Below are 14,544 nucleotides of genomic sequence, written 5' to 3' on the forward strand. Positions count from 1 at the left end.
AGAACAATTCAGAGGCTGCCCTAACTGTTCTGTTGGGAGGGAGAGAGGGAGGAAAATCAGGAATCAGATGGAAGGAAGTTGAACTAGACCAAGGGTCAATAAACTTTTTCCATAAAGGGCCAGACAGTAAATATTTTCAGCTTTATAGGCTATATGGTCTCTGTTTTAACTACTCAACTCTGTTGTTACAGTGTAAAAACAGCCAGAGTCAATCCCTAAACTGATGGGAGTGCTCTGTGCCAATTAAACTTTATTTACAAAACAAAGTGTGGGCCAGTTTGGCCCATGGACTATAGTTTGCCAAGCCCTGATCCAGATCAATTTTAAAGGCCCCTCCACCACTGAGAATCTGTCAAATAAGAAAGATCTAAAGAAAAACAGTAGCAACAATGAAAATAAAAGGATATAGGTGACTGTTTTGTTGTGAAAAGTTGAGGTATGGGAGATGTCACTGCTGACCTTCAGGTTTCAAATTAGAATAAATGGGCTTAGAAGGAGAGACCAGAAGTGAAATCCAGTCTTGGAAGAAAGACGGTAACTTCAATTTCAGATATGTTGAGTCCATAAACACAGAGAGGCTAGACACTGAGTTACTAAATTAGAAATAATGAAATTTAAGGAATGTCACTGTGATGTGTAAAATCTCCAGAGCACTGAAGTTTCTAGACACTGTTTCCCCTGCTCACCCAACAGGTCAACAGATAACGTGGGAGGTGGCACATTCTCCAGTGCCGGGAGGCGAGCCCCTGCCCTCTCACCTGGTAGAGGAATCTTTGGCTGAAGTGCTGCATGGCGCCCTGGAGCTGATTGCGCTGTGACTGCCACTGCTCGTAATTCCGCACGTACTCGGCTGTGGGGCGCTGCCAGGTGGTGGTCCGAGTGTTGTGATCCACATAGTAAAACCTGCCTCGGGGGTCTGTGCGTTTTTCCCAGCTGGAAACATTAAGCTCAGAATGAATATAGTGATCACCCAGTCCCACGCTCCAAATCCAGAGAAATCTCAAGGTGGCGGGCAAGGAGGAACAGAGGGAGGGTTAAGTGTGGTGTCTGGCACAGGAGCTTGGCTGCGCCAGGGAAGCGCAGCCAGGCAAGTCCCAACCACGGAGGCTTCTGGGGCTAATGTGATTATAGCAGTCATTTGTGGCTGCCTCTGCAGCAACCAATCCCTCCTCACCATTAGCTCCTGATTTCCATCTAGGAGATCCACGTTGTTCTGGGGAAGCTGACTCTATGCTCAAGTGCACAGGTGAATGCTGACTGGATCAGGAGTGGGCACGTGACCTATGTTGGAGCTTAATCAGGGCAAATCTCATGACTTTTGCTAGGAATTCTAGGAGAAATAGTCTTTCCTCTTTGCCAGATATGGCTGAGAAAGTATGTTGTCCTAGGAGCCACTGGCTGCCATCTTGAACTCAAATATAATAGGAAGTTGACCCAACAGATGGCAGAATAGAAAAACAAAAAACAGGCAGCTGCTTGGTGATATTGATGAGTCACCAAATCAGGCTTCACTTGAAACCAGGATCTACATCTAGACTTTTCAGTTATATTAGCCAGTGAATTCTCTTCACTATTAAAGCCAATTTGGATCCTAGTTTGTGTTACCTGCAACAGAAATCATCCTGATATAAAGCACCAGTGAAAATATGTTGCATGATCATGAAGAGAAGAGTTGGATTCTCAGCAGTATTCTCCACATTATTTTTTAGGAGAAAGCAACCTTTCCAAAGTACTAAACTACCTAAAATACCCATGGGCAAGGCAAGGCTAGAACAGATGGTGAAAATCTTCATCTGTGCTTGGTAGGTATAACTTGATTTGCACACACGGAGGGAAAAAGTGATCAAAAGAAAGTTAAGAGAGGGAACTCTGTGGAATGATGGAAATGCTTTAACATTTTGATGGAGTGCAGGTGACAGGAATGTACGCATTTGTCAAAACTCAGCAAACTATATACCTGAGATCTGTGTATTTTATTGTATGTAAATCATACTTCCAATTTTAAAAAGTGAATTTGCTTCTAATCAAGCCTCCACATCTAACTACAAGTTTACAGAAAAGACAAGGGAGAGAGGAGCATGTTACCCAACACCTCAAGGTCACATCGGTCATGTCCAGAACATAAGAAATTCTACAGAACAAATGCCAGTGATCTTCAAGAAGTAAATGGCCAGAAAAAGAATAAGAAAGGTAAGAGACTTACAGAGTAAGAGAGACTTATGAGACATATCAGCCAAAAGCAATGTGAAGATCTTGAGTTTGAGTCTGACTCAAATCAACTGTGAAAACATTTTTAAGACAATCTGGAAAATGGAACACAGATTAGGTATGACATGAAGTAAGGAAATACAGTTAATTTTGTTGGGTGGATAATGGTATTTTAGTTTAGTTTTTCTTTTTCTAAAGTAATCTCTATGCCCAACGTGGGGCTCAAACTCACGACCCTGAGATTAAGAGTTGCACGCTCTACCAACTAAGCCAGTGAAGCACCCCTAGTTTTGTTTTGTTTAAACCCTTATCTGTTAGGGATGTATTTATGGTTCAAAGGATATGACATTTGGGATTTGCTTTAAAATTCATCAGTCCCCTCCCCTGAAAAGTAGGAGGTCAGATAAAACAAAATATTATTAACTGTGAGAAACCAAGTGGTGGGTTATAAGGGATTCATTGCACTACTATCTCAGATTTGATGTACTGATTTTTCCCTTACACATTTAGAAAAGGGAGAAGGACAAAGGGGGCTTTAAAAAGATAAGAGATACCACTGAAGAAAACAACAATAAGCCAATACGAAGAAGGGAACCAATATGGATTATATTACATGTGTTGGAAAGTCTTTGTTTCCTAACTACCTTCTCATTTCATCTTCTCTGAATTCTTATCTTCTTCACATGACTATTGTACTTGGTACCTTCCTCAGTTTTCAGGGTTAGCTTCCCAACTGACTCTTTTTGGCCACCTCTTCAATGTTCTTTTACCCCAAAACCTCTATAAAAATGGCTTCTCTTCAAGGAGCTCCCAGTCCCGATGGCCAGTGCCAGCACTGCGTCTGGATTCCGCCTGCTAGACTGCTTTGCCTTCATGACGTCACTTTGGACTCAACTGAATGCCACAGCTCTCTCCCCAAACCTGAGTCTTCCCTCCTCTAACTGCTGCTCGGGTTGAAGCTACCCCATCATTCCTGACTCTTTCCTTCCTGCTGAAGTGAGTAAACCATTCAGCCTGAAGCCTTCTTCTGTTGCTGCCACCCGCCCTTGACTTTCCATTTTGGTGTCCAACTATCCCTGAACTAATCTCCCCACTCTGAGCCAGCCTATAAACTGCCATCAGGAAAATCATACCAGACTGCCCACCTTGTGTGTGATGCTCCTACTCAAAAACTTCACCTGAGTCAAAACTTCAAATTAGTATTCAAGGCTCACAACAAACTGGAACTTTCCTACCTTTTTCATAAATCCTCTCAACTAGCGATTTTTTCTTTTTCTTTTTTTATCAAAGGAATCATGCATCTATAGTTTTAAAATGTAAACAGTACTACAGGAGGTACAATTTAAAAATATAGCATCTCAAAAAAAAAAAAGAAAAATGAAAAAAAAAGTAAAAATACAGCATCTCCTTCCCTGCCTTCCCCATTGCTGATTTGAGCTCCTCAGAAGCAACAACTTTCAATTCCCAAATGCTTCCTCTATTTACTGCCATGTTTCTAAATAACACGCTTTTTCTATTATTTCTTGATTTCTGTCATGTTAGATGTTACTCGTGAACCTTCCATGATAAGAGCTGAGCACTTACTGCATTCTACCTTACAACATACAGTGCCCTCTCCTCCCAATATAGAAAATCATCACTAAATCGATATTCAGAGTTTGTATGATGACTTTGTAGGATACTAGAGATACATTTCCTTAGTTGTACAACTTGTTCCTTTTTTCTGATGAGAAAGAACTATGCATTTCATTCTGCTTGTTTTTCAAGAACCTATCAGTACAGGACACCCAGATTCTGGCAGCACTGGTGGCCTCTTGGGGTCAGTTAGATGTGTCTTAGCCACATTTCAGACACACTTGGTCCTATATAGACACCCATCCTCAGGCCAGCTCTACATGACTGCCCTGAGTCATCTTTCCTCACCTTCATCTTGGCAACATCTTTAGCCCCCGAATGGAGTCCCCTATGTACTGCATCTCATGACTTCTTTCTTGGCTTCCTCTCGTCTGGTGGAACAAATCATCTAGTAGCTTCTGAGAAAGAATGCACCGAAGTTCGGGATATCTGGGTGACTCAGTGGTTGAGCATCTGCCTTCGGCTCAAGGTGTGATCCTGGGGTCCCAGATCACCGAAGTTCATTTTTTGAAATGCTTGAGATGCCTTTATTTCAACCCTCACAGTGAGTTGATTTCTATTTTTTTTAAAGATTTTACTTATTTATTCGTAAGAGACAGAGAGAGAGGGAAGCAGAGACAGGCAGAGGGAGAAGCAGGCTCCCCGCAAGGAGCCTATTATGGGACTAGATCCCAGGACACTCAACCACTGAGCCACCCAGGTGCCTCTAAGAGCTAATTTCTAGACAGGAAATAATTTTCTATCAGAATGTAACAGCCAGGTCCACAGTTGGCTGTTGAGATGAAAGACAGCATTCTCGATTCCTAATCCTTGATATGTACCTTCTGGGGGGCTTCTGAGATATTCTCTTGCCATCCCAAAATTTCATTTGTATGTGCCTTGGGGTCAGTCTTTTCCCATTCTCTGGGTTGGGCATGTGGTAGGCTCCTTGAATTTGAATACTTTACTTCTCAATTCTAGCAAACTCCTCTTATTCTTTCTTTGATAATTTCCTAACCTCTATTTCTCTGTTCCTTCTTACTAGAACTCTTCAGAGGCTGAATCTCCTAGACTCACCCTCTAATTTTCTGATCTCCAACATTATCTTTCAATCTTGTAATTTTTATTTCTGCTGTTATATATAGTTGATCCTTGAACAGCAAATGTTTGAACTGCCGGGGTCCACTCACATGTGGGTTCTTTTCAGTAAATACACTACAGTACTGTAAATGTATTTTTTCTTCCTTATGATTGTCTTAATAACACTTTCTTTTCTCTGGCTTACTTTATTGTAGGAATATAGTATATATAATACATATAACATATAAAATATCTATTAATCAACTGTAACGCTTCTGGTCAACAGTAAGCTATTTAGTAGTTAAGTTTTGGGGGAGCCAAAGTTATATCCATATTTTCAACTGTGCAGGGGGTCAGCACTCCTCTTTTTTTTTTTCTTTTTTTTTAAGATTTTATTCATTTATTCATGAGAGACACACAGAGAGAGAGAGAGAGAGAGAGAGAGAGAGAGAGAGAGAGGCAGAGACACAGGCAGAGGGAGAAGCAGGCTCCATGCAAGGAGCCCAACATGGGACTCGATCCCAAGACTCCAGGATCATGCCCCAGGCCAAAGGCAGGTGCCAAACCGCTGAGCTACCCAGGGATCCCCAGCACTCCTAATACCTAGGTTGTTCAATGGTCAAACTATATATTAATTTCTAAAAGGTCTTCTTATTCCCTGCATAATCCGTCTTACGGTCTCCTTTCTTGCACAGATGCCATATTTCCTACCAAATTTTTGAGGATATGAATTATAATTTGGTTTTATCCTCCACATTATTTTCACCAAGTCCCCTATCCTCTTGTCTGCTGGTCCCAGACTATTCTTTCACATTTAAAAGTAGGTCATTAAAATGCTGAATGGACGCTCTGGGTATCCAGGCTGGGCAGGCTGACCAGTGGCTTCACTCCACTGTTTCACTAGAAGACTCCCAAATAATCACAATCTGTAGTTCTCTTCCCTTAGACTGGTCATTTTATTCAGCATAAAAACCTTCCCATCTTTAATTTGGGGACAGCATCCTCACTTAATCCCTTTTTTACTGAGTTCATCCCTGCCTTCGGCTACAGCTGTATCCTCTAGGCTGGCTGCAGGTGTGTATGTGTGTGAGAGAGGTGTACATGTGTGTATGCATGCATGTGGCAGTGGGACGGAAGTAATGGGTGACAACCTGAGAATGTAACTGCTCCCTGCACAGATTTGTAACTTAACTTCAGGTCTTTAGACTCATTACACACACATACACATATGCACACATACACACACACACACACACACACACACACACACACACACCCCGCACCCCAGGGTCTGATTGCTGAGGCTTTCCAGCGTTCCGTGGCTAGCCCTGGCTTCTTGGGGGATACCCACACTGTAAGTTTGGGCTTCAGCTTTCTCAGCTCTGCCATTTATCTATCAGCAATTTAACTTTTATTACCATCTTCCATATGCTGCTTCTCCTCTTGCATTCCTTTATCATTATACTTTTTCATACTTCTATTGCCATTTTAAGGGGGTGTTTCAGGAAGGAAGGGAAATAAATAGATGTTCAGTCCACATGTTTAACTGCAAGTCCTCTGCACTGGTGAATTCCAAACTTCTAAGCAGCATAACCCTACCTTTAATTCCAGGTGCAATATTACAAAGATTCGCAATCTATAAAAACAGAACAATGGTTGGAGGCCCAGTTGGCCCTTTTAATCTCTCCAGTTTGAGGAGGCGTGTCCACCAAACCCAGGTGCCTTGCTATACACACTGAGCATCTTTATTTCACATAACCCTTCCACTCCAGCAAAACTGCTCCATGAATCATTCCCTACAGACATCTTTTACATTCACACTGTTCCCCAAACCTGGATCAACTTCCTCTTGTCATTCAAGTCCACCTCGAGCATTTCCCACAAGCCCAAGTTTGATCGGCCTCCCTCTGCGAGACCTCCCCTGCACCATGCTCTATGGAGATCCCTCTCCATGCTCACTTCTAGTCTGAGTCCCACATGTGAGCAAATTTGGCTTTGGCTCAATCTCACTCCTGGGTGGCTAGGTCTGCTGAGATAATGGCTCCATCTGTGGTTTCAAGTGTGCAGTCTGCACAGTAATACTCCCGTGGGGTGAATTTCTCCCATTAGTTAGCAGTGAGAGCTGGAGCACTCTGTTCTCTCTGGGCTCCCTGTAAGAGTGCAGAAGTACCTGCCAGGGACTCAGAGGTCTGTGACTAAAACTTAGGAAGAACTAATAGGCTATGTGAGCTGAACCATCTCCCAATAAAACATTAAAACTGTCCTGAAAATAAGAAAGCTAGATATAGTGTCAACACTTAAAGAATCAATCCTTGGCCATCCTTAGAAGATATCATTAAATATCTTCATTTAGAGTCTATCCAAATGTTCATGAGATCAAGGCCCAGACAACTTATAGACCAGAGAGAGTAAGAGGTAACCACCAGGACACTTCTAGAGTTAACACTGCTTTTAAATATACATGCTGTCAGCACACAAAGTACTAGTTTAAAACTCATCCTGTTAAAAATCAATAATTAATTTGCAAGATGCTGGAGAAATTTGACTGCTGACTTGGTATTCGATGATAGCAAGGAAATACTGTTAACAATATAGTGGTTTTGTTTTTAATAAGAGAACATTTTTTAGAAATATATACCAAAATACGGATAAAATTATATGATGTCTGGGGTTTGCCTCAGAATGATCTAAGAAAGGGGGAGAGGCCCGGGTGAGGATTACAGATTAGGAGTTGACAAAATTTTTTCTATAAAGGGCTAGAAAGTAAATGTTTTCGACTTGGCAGGCTATACCATCTATGTGGCAATTACTCAACTCTGCCATTGGGCATGAAAACCACCATAGACAATAAGTAAACAAATGAGTGTGTCTGTGTTACAATAAAACTTTATTGACAACAGGTAGAAGCTGGATTTTGTCTACAGCCTCCTAGTGTGCCAGCCCCTGGTATAGATGAACTAAGACCAGCCATGAGTTGAGTAATTACTGAAGCCAAGGGCTGAGTATGTGGGGATTCTCTCTACTTAGTGGGTATTTGAAACTATTTATATTAATATGACAATTTCCATAATTTCCAGAGTAAAAAGTCTGATTTTTTTTCAAAGAAGTCAATATTTTACTTTGGTTAAATGTGTAAGTAAATATTCTGGACTTAAAGTAGAAAACAGAATGAGGATTAATGATGACAGATTATAGTTTCATTTCCAGAAGGGTAAGGGAAAAAAAGGAAAACAAGCATTCTACTGGAAAACTGAAACTAAAAACAGACCAACCATGGAAATTTGTAGGACCAGCAGGTGAGGTGGTGTTTGCCTGGCACATACCTGACCACTAAATCAGAGTACAAGGGTTTTTCCTGATATTCCCCACCTCTGACATCCTCTCCCTCTATGGTGAGGAGGTGTTCATATTTTCAGCAGAAGCCCTTCATAACTGCTTTACTAGGAGGTGATTCTCTCCTGAGAGCAGAATACATTCTCTTTTGAAAGCTCCCAGGACCAAAAGGCACATGTGGAAAGAACTTTCTGTCCCTGGCAAGCAGAACCAAACCCCTTCTCCTTGAACTTGGACAATCTTCTCTCTTGGAAGCCTCATTCATCCTCTGGTTTTAGAGAACTTAGCTGCGTTCTCACAAAGCCCAGCTGAACGAGAAGCACCCCTCAGGGGCCGATTTGGCATAAGCTTCTTGTGAAACACATCGACACTCTTTCTATCCTGGCTTCCCCGTGCCCTTTTCTCCCCAGAGATGTTCTAAAAATCCTAAGATCTCCTAAGAAATGAGAGAAGAATTAAGTGAATAGGAAAAGTAGTCAAGTGACCACGGATAAATGTCGCTATGCTTTGCTAGCTCTGCAGAAAGAGACTGAGAACCTGGCCCTGATAGGGTACCCCTGTAGGTGAAATAACGGAGGCCATCAAGATACCAATGGCCCAGGAAGCAGGAAAAAAAAAAAAAAGAGAGAAAGAAAGAAGAAAAAAATGTAGAAGAAGACAATGGAAAGGGAAAAAAGATAAAGGAGCAGAGAGTAGGGGAAACTAAAAAAATGGCTATGGCAATGAATGGTAGAGAACCCAGTGGGTGACTCTTGGTGCCAATTCTAGAGTCTCAGGGCTTGCCAGCTCAGGCCTTACCCTGGAGGAAGAGGCCGCTCCCAGGTGGTGGTCTTGGTATTATGGTCAACATAATAGACACGCCCATTAGGCAGCTCTCGCTGTTCCCATCTGAAAAATAAAGTCAAGAGAAGCATGAAACACATAGTTGAAAGGCATAACCCCTTGTATGAGAAGGAATCTTCACTATTGATGTGGCAACTCTGAGAGGACAAGGAGGACCTGTGAGATCAACCCAGTGGTCAAACCAGCTCCATGCTATCTCTGATGGTGGCACCCAGTAGTACTTCTTGAGAACCAAAGCTCCTCTTTATCAAGTCACTGTACTATAATATGCCATAGATCACTCCAGCTTCTCCTAAATGACCGATATGAATCTACATTCTACAGATTTTTCTAAGTCACTGTTTCATGGCCATTTCAGGATCAAAGATCCCTTTAGGAATGTGATGAAAACCAAGGACACTTGTCTTCCACAGTGCACTTACCAACAAAAATTTGTATGTGATTTCTGGGCTTCACAGACCCTCCAACCTTTGTCACAAATTCGAAGACTATCCCTATTCCCCTAGCATCATATATATTCATGATCACATTTCTTTTCAAAATACAAGATTCATTTACAGAGGATCTTTAACAGAGATCTGGGTGAATCAAGAAACACAGCATGGTGTTATTTATTGACTACTCTCCTCATGTTATTCATTGACTTCTCATGAGTCTGTGTGTAAGTTAATATGAGACAGGGGTGCCAACAGTGGCAACGAGTGGATTATTTCCAAAGAAATAATCTCCAAGCAAAATCACTACAAAATACAACTAAGGACCACCCACCCCAACCCCACCATGACTCCCATCCTCAACTCGGTCTGACAATAACTTCACTTACCCAGAATATAGTAATCCATATATAAAGGATGCACATTTTTAGATTTATAAAACGATCACCACTTTATAAAGGATGTTAATGATCCCATTAGCCTTTATGTTTTACATTGATTTCATTCACTTCTACTTGTGGGTACTGCCTAGGGGAAGGTGAACTTTTCCAGGAAGTTAGTACAGTCAGTTCTGCTGAAATGCTTGTTTTGAAAACATAAATCTATCCCAACGTGATTGATACATGAGGGAACAATGTGAGCATAATGTGAATTTTGTGTTTGCTTATGTAGGACTTTTCCTTTTAGAAACACTAAACGCACACAGATGACTTCCCCCAGCTGAACCCAGTCACGGAGGAATACACCATATGCATCCACCAGCTGTCTCAGTTTACTACACGTTGTACACCACACTCATCCACATCTGGCGTTATAACTCCCATCTGATTTCAGGTAGCCCTTCTTGCACCACTTTGCGACAACATTCAGAAGCTCAAACTCTTTGGACACCCGCTTCCACAAGCACACTTCAGGTCTTTTCATGGGAACACACACTATATTGTAGCCTTATGTATCTCAATCACTCAATGTGTGTAAAGCTGTGCTACCATCATTATTAGGTTCTTATTTTTCGTATCACTGACACTTTTATTTTTAAGATTTTATTTATTTATTTGAGACATAATGAGAGAGATCACAGAGGAAGAGGGAGAAGCAGACTCTGCTGATGCAGGGTTCAATCCCAGGACCCTAAGATCATGACCTAAGCTGATGGCAGACACTTAACCAACTGAGCCACCCAGGTGCCCCTGGCACTGACATATTTTGAAGTGTTATACTCCTAACCCATTTTTTTCCTGTAAGCCCTGTGGTTTTTATTGCATATTTTTTTTGCACATGTGGTGATTTTTAATAACACATATGTAATAGCAGAGCTGACTATATACCAAAATGAATGTCTTATTTAATAAGACATTTATAAATGCCCATGTGTAAATGGACATTAGCTTTATTCAATACTGTTTCTTATTTAAACCAAAATGTCTGATCAGCAGCCTGCATGCTCAATACCTCAGAGGCTAGTTCAGATACTGATATACATGAGGCTTGTAACACAAAGGAAGGGGGGGAGGTACCATCACCCTCTCAGCATCTGCAATGAGCTACAAGCTCATGTTTTACCCAAGCAGTCCTTGCCTTTAAGTCCTTTAAGGTCGGAAATGCCACCACCATAGAAAAAACTGAGGATTAGAGAAGCTAAGTAACTTTTAAGTGTCATTCCAGCTCAGCTCTGACTCCCAAGCCATTGAGTTGTACCACAACATGCTGAAAGGAAGAAATAAGGAAAAGGAAAGTCAAGTGGAATTTATAGGAAACTATAATAGTTTCCTATAGGAAACTATAGGAATAGTCCTACTATCCCAAAAACAAGGTGCCAGGTGCCTTCCCGATCCCCATCTCAAAGCAAACAGCTTTCCCCAGCACTGGAGTCCAGGTATGGTGCTCTGTAGAATCAAGACAACTGCGGAGTAATTACAATGGGTCCACTGTATTCATGTCTAGGCTCCATTCTAATTACAGCCCTAGCCCTCTGCTCAGACGTGATCTACCAGGAGAGGCTCACAGCTTGCACCACTGGGAGGGTTAGCCCTGGGAACAGTGAGGTCCAGTGGGTCCACAGTCCCACCTCAAAAGGGATTAGCCTCAGGCTTGAGGACCAGAGTGCTACCTACACTGCCAACATGTGCTCGAGAACATCTCCTCTCCTGAGTAGTCTTGCTCAAGGTTCTGGTTAAAGTGATACGGGTGACTTGACCCAGGTGCCCTGACTCCTCTTGATGCAAAAAGATCCGTACACTTCACTATTTAATCAAAAGGGAAGAATAATCTGCCAAAGGGGACCAGATGAAAATGCACACTGGGTAAAAAGCTAAAGCTCTTCTCCCTCTAGATGCCCTTCTAATTAAAGACAAAAGAGAAACAAGTATTACCAGCTCGAGAGGCTGGTGCCATATCTACAGAGAACCTTTCTCCTGAAGACTCTCAGCAAACAAAGCCAGGCTAACATGCTGTGGCTTCACACCAGATCCCCAAGCTCCTCCTGTCTGTTTGGTATTAGACAGCAAATCTGATACCCTCTTTAGTCATCTGAATTTGGAAATGAGATGGTCTTGAGAAAAAGATACGTGGCTTACGCGTTAGGTACTGAAATACGGAAGCCACTCAAGAAAATGGCAGCAAACCACTCTTTTCAAAACATTTGCTCCCAGGAAAGCTTATGTAGCTGAGAACCTCTCAGTGCTCCCTGAGAAGTCAGCTAGGCTCCTTTTCTTCCTTGGCAGTTTCTGGCACAGCAGCACCAACAAAAACGAGTCTGCTCATTTTGTAGTCACTGTTTGGAAACCCGTCCATAACATGTGGGTGAGGCTGCACCTTTTAAAAAGACAAAATATTTGTTGCAGTGATTGCAGATAAAATGTGCCAAAAACACATTTTTCTTTATTCCAAAAATTCTTTTGTTACAACTTTCATCTTCTAAGTAGTCTCTACTTTTATAATTCATTTCAGGTGAAGAGAAAAGCTTGGTTTTGTTGCACTTTGGCTCATATTTAATTTGAAGATGGGATAACACTTAAAATTCCATGAGGTCAATGCCTTTAATTGACACAGTGGTATTCCCACATGCTGGCAGAAAGGAAATCGGCGTGAAGTCCTCTTCGCTTACATTCAAGAGTTACAGCAGCTCTTTCCAAGCCCAGATAAGATCTGTCCATCCCATCTTTGATCCCAGCTGATCCTAGAAATGAAAGTCTCCCTTTCAGGAGCTGTTATTGTCCAGCAAATCTCCATGTCCTTCTGTGAACCCTCTCAATTGGCTTAACTGGAAAAAGAGTTACCAGAGGAACGAGACCTTTCTTGCATTACCTTTTTTGATATCTACATTTTTCCTTTTAAAATTGGACTCCTGCTCAGATGAAATGTCCATGTAGGTCCTCCCTGATCCATGACCTGGCCTAACTGCTTTTCTTAGGGAACTCTCGACTCCTCCCTTACCTGCACGGCTCCTCAGAATTCACACAAACCTCTTCCCTTCATTCACTGTAGCACAGTCGGTCAATTCTAGCAACAATCAAAAGAGCCTCCCGATTCTCCTGTCTCCTCAGTAGCAGCTGACCCACATAGATGAAGCCTTCCGACTGTCTTGGTTCGGTCTCCTCATGCCAAGAAAGTGATACTGGTAGCGACCTTTCATCAGCACATCCCTGTCAGGGGTTAGGTTTCTGTCCCTTATAAGCACCTTCTTCACACTGAGATAAAAAAGCTTTTCAATCGCACTACCCATGGGTCTCAATACTGCATCCTGGTCACATGGTCATATCCTCTCCCACTGAATAGCTTTCTTTGATGCTCTCAGAAACAGTGTTCAAAGCATCAGGCTTGATTCAGGTCCCTTCCCAACACATTGCTCCTTGGCCTTCAACGAGTAACATTCAGTTCAACCGTGGACTACACAGGGTCTTTGTATTCCAAGGCACTTAAAAAGAAGTCTCCAATTTCAATTAATCGTAGGTCCTCTTTTTTTTTTTTTAACTTAAATTACCTTCGCTCCTATGCCTTTTATTCAGTTCTCTATCTTCCGTGCCCCTGCCCTAACCACCCACCCCCACTCCCCACCACCCCCATCTCCGCCATCACCATCATTAAAAGGGTAAAAATCCCATTGTAAGGATGACACCCAATCATTTCTCTCCTTTATAAACTGAAAGGAAATTGTCTGGTTCCCTAAGCTACATTTCTTGTGAAAGGTTTCCTAAAAGGTCTTCGGGAAATTCTCCATTACTCTGCCACTCAATCAACCCTGAGCAACATACCCCCTGGCCAGATTTCCCTATGTTTGGCCAGAATCACATTTTCACCAAGAGTAGGATTAAGTTGGGAAGGGCTGAAAGCCAGGCAAGGAGTTCAGGTTAGTATCAGAGATGCTCTCTTTAAAAGGCCCTTATGGATTTACCTATTTAACATCCTCAAAAATTCAATCTTAGTGAGGGCATTATTAACTTTCATTATTTACTAATTTGTGCACTTTTACTAATACAGGCACTAGGCCTTGGTAAAGTTGACTCTTATTCAAAATACACTGTTAGAAAACAAAGGCCAGAACCCTCGCACACCCTGAAGGAAAGATGCCTTGTTGACTATTTAAGACAAAAAATAAACTTCAGAAAAAGACACTAAAAGTATTCAAGTATTCTTAAAGCTGCATATGTGGAAGTTCAACTCCCCACGGGCAAAAACCCCATGGAATTCAGTTTCTTACTGTATGCTCTTCTAATAAGTGACTGAACCAAATCCTACTCCCCAAGCTTCGGCCACTTCCTGGGTGAACCATACAATTTATTTACTCTGTTAGGGACATTTTTACATTTTAACGAGCCAGAAATCTAGGTGCAGTGGAAAAAAAATCTCCTGCTCAATGTTTTCATGGCTTTAGTAGATCCTTTGTAAACTGGGTCGGAAATGTGCTAAACTCAGTCTTCCTCCAAGAAACTTTCTTGAGATACTGAGCTTTCCTTTCAATCTAATCACACTAACCCCTTCTTAAAAACTATCAACAACCAGTGCTTTATGCCCTTTAAGCAGAGAATGGCAC

The 14,544-nt window shown here is 41.9% G+C and overlaps 1 protein-coding gene across 3 annotated transcripts in view; it reads right to left on the minus strand.

Moving 5' to 3' along the window:
- The window catches only part of WWP2 (WW domain containing E3 ubiquitin protein ligase 2), a 143,062-nt gene that overhangs the window by 20,160 nt on the left and 108,358 nt on the right, over window positions 1-14,544 (minus strand). For all 3 annotated transcript variants that reach the window (XM_041770956.1, XM_041770958.1, XM_041770957.1), the window contains 2 exons: window positions 9,034-9,123; window positions 759-933 (listed from right to left, as the gene is read on the minus strand). In XM_041770956.1, the coding sequence (XP_041626890.1) occupies window positions 759-933; window positions 9,034-9,123 (265 nt within the window). The remainder of the gene's footprint in view (window positions 1-758; window positions 934-9,033; window positions 9,124-14,544) is intronic.

Source organism: Vulpes lagopus, chromosome 10 (assembly GCF_018345385.1).
Source record: "Vulpes lagopus strain Blue_001 chromosome 10, ASM1834538v1, whole genome shotgun sequence".
In the NCBI taxonomy this organism is placed as follows: Eukaryota; Metazoa; Chordata; class Mammalia; order Carnivora; family Canidae; genus Vulpes; species Vulpes lagopus.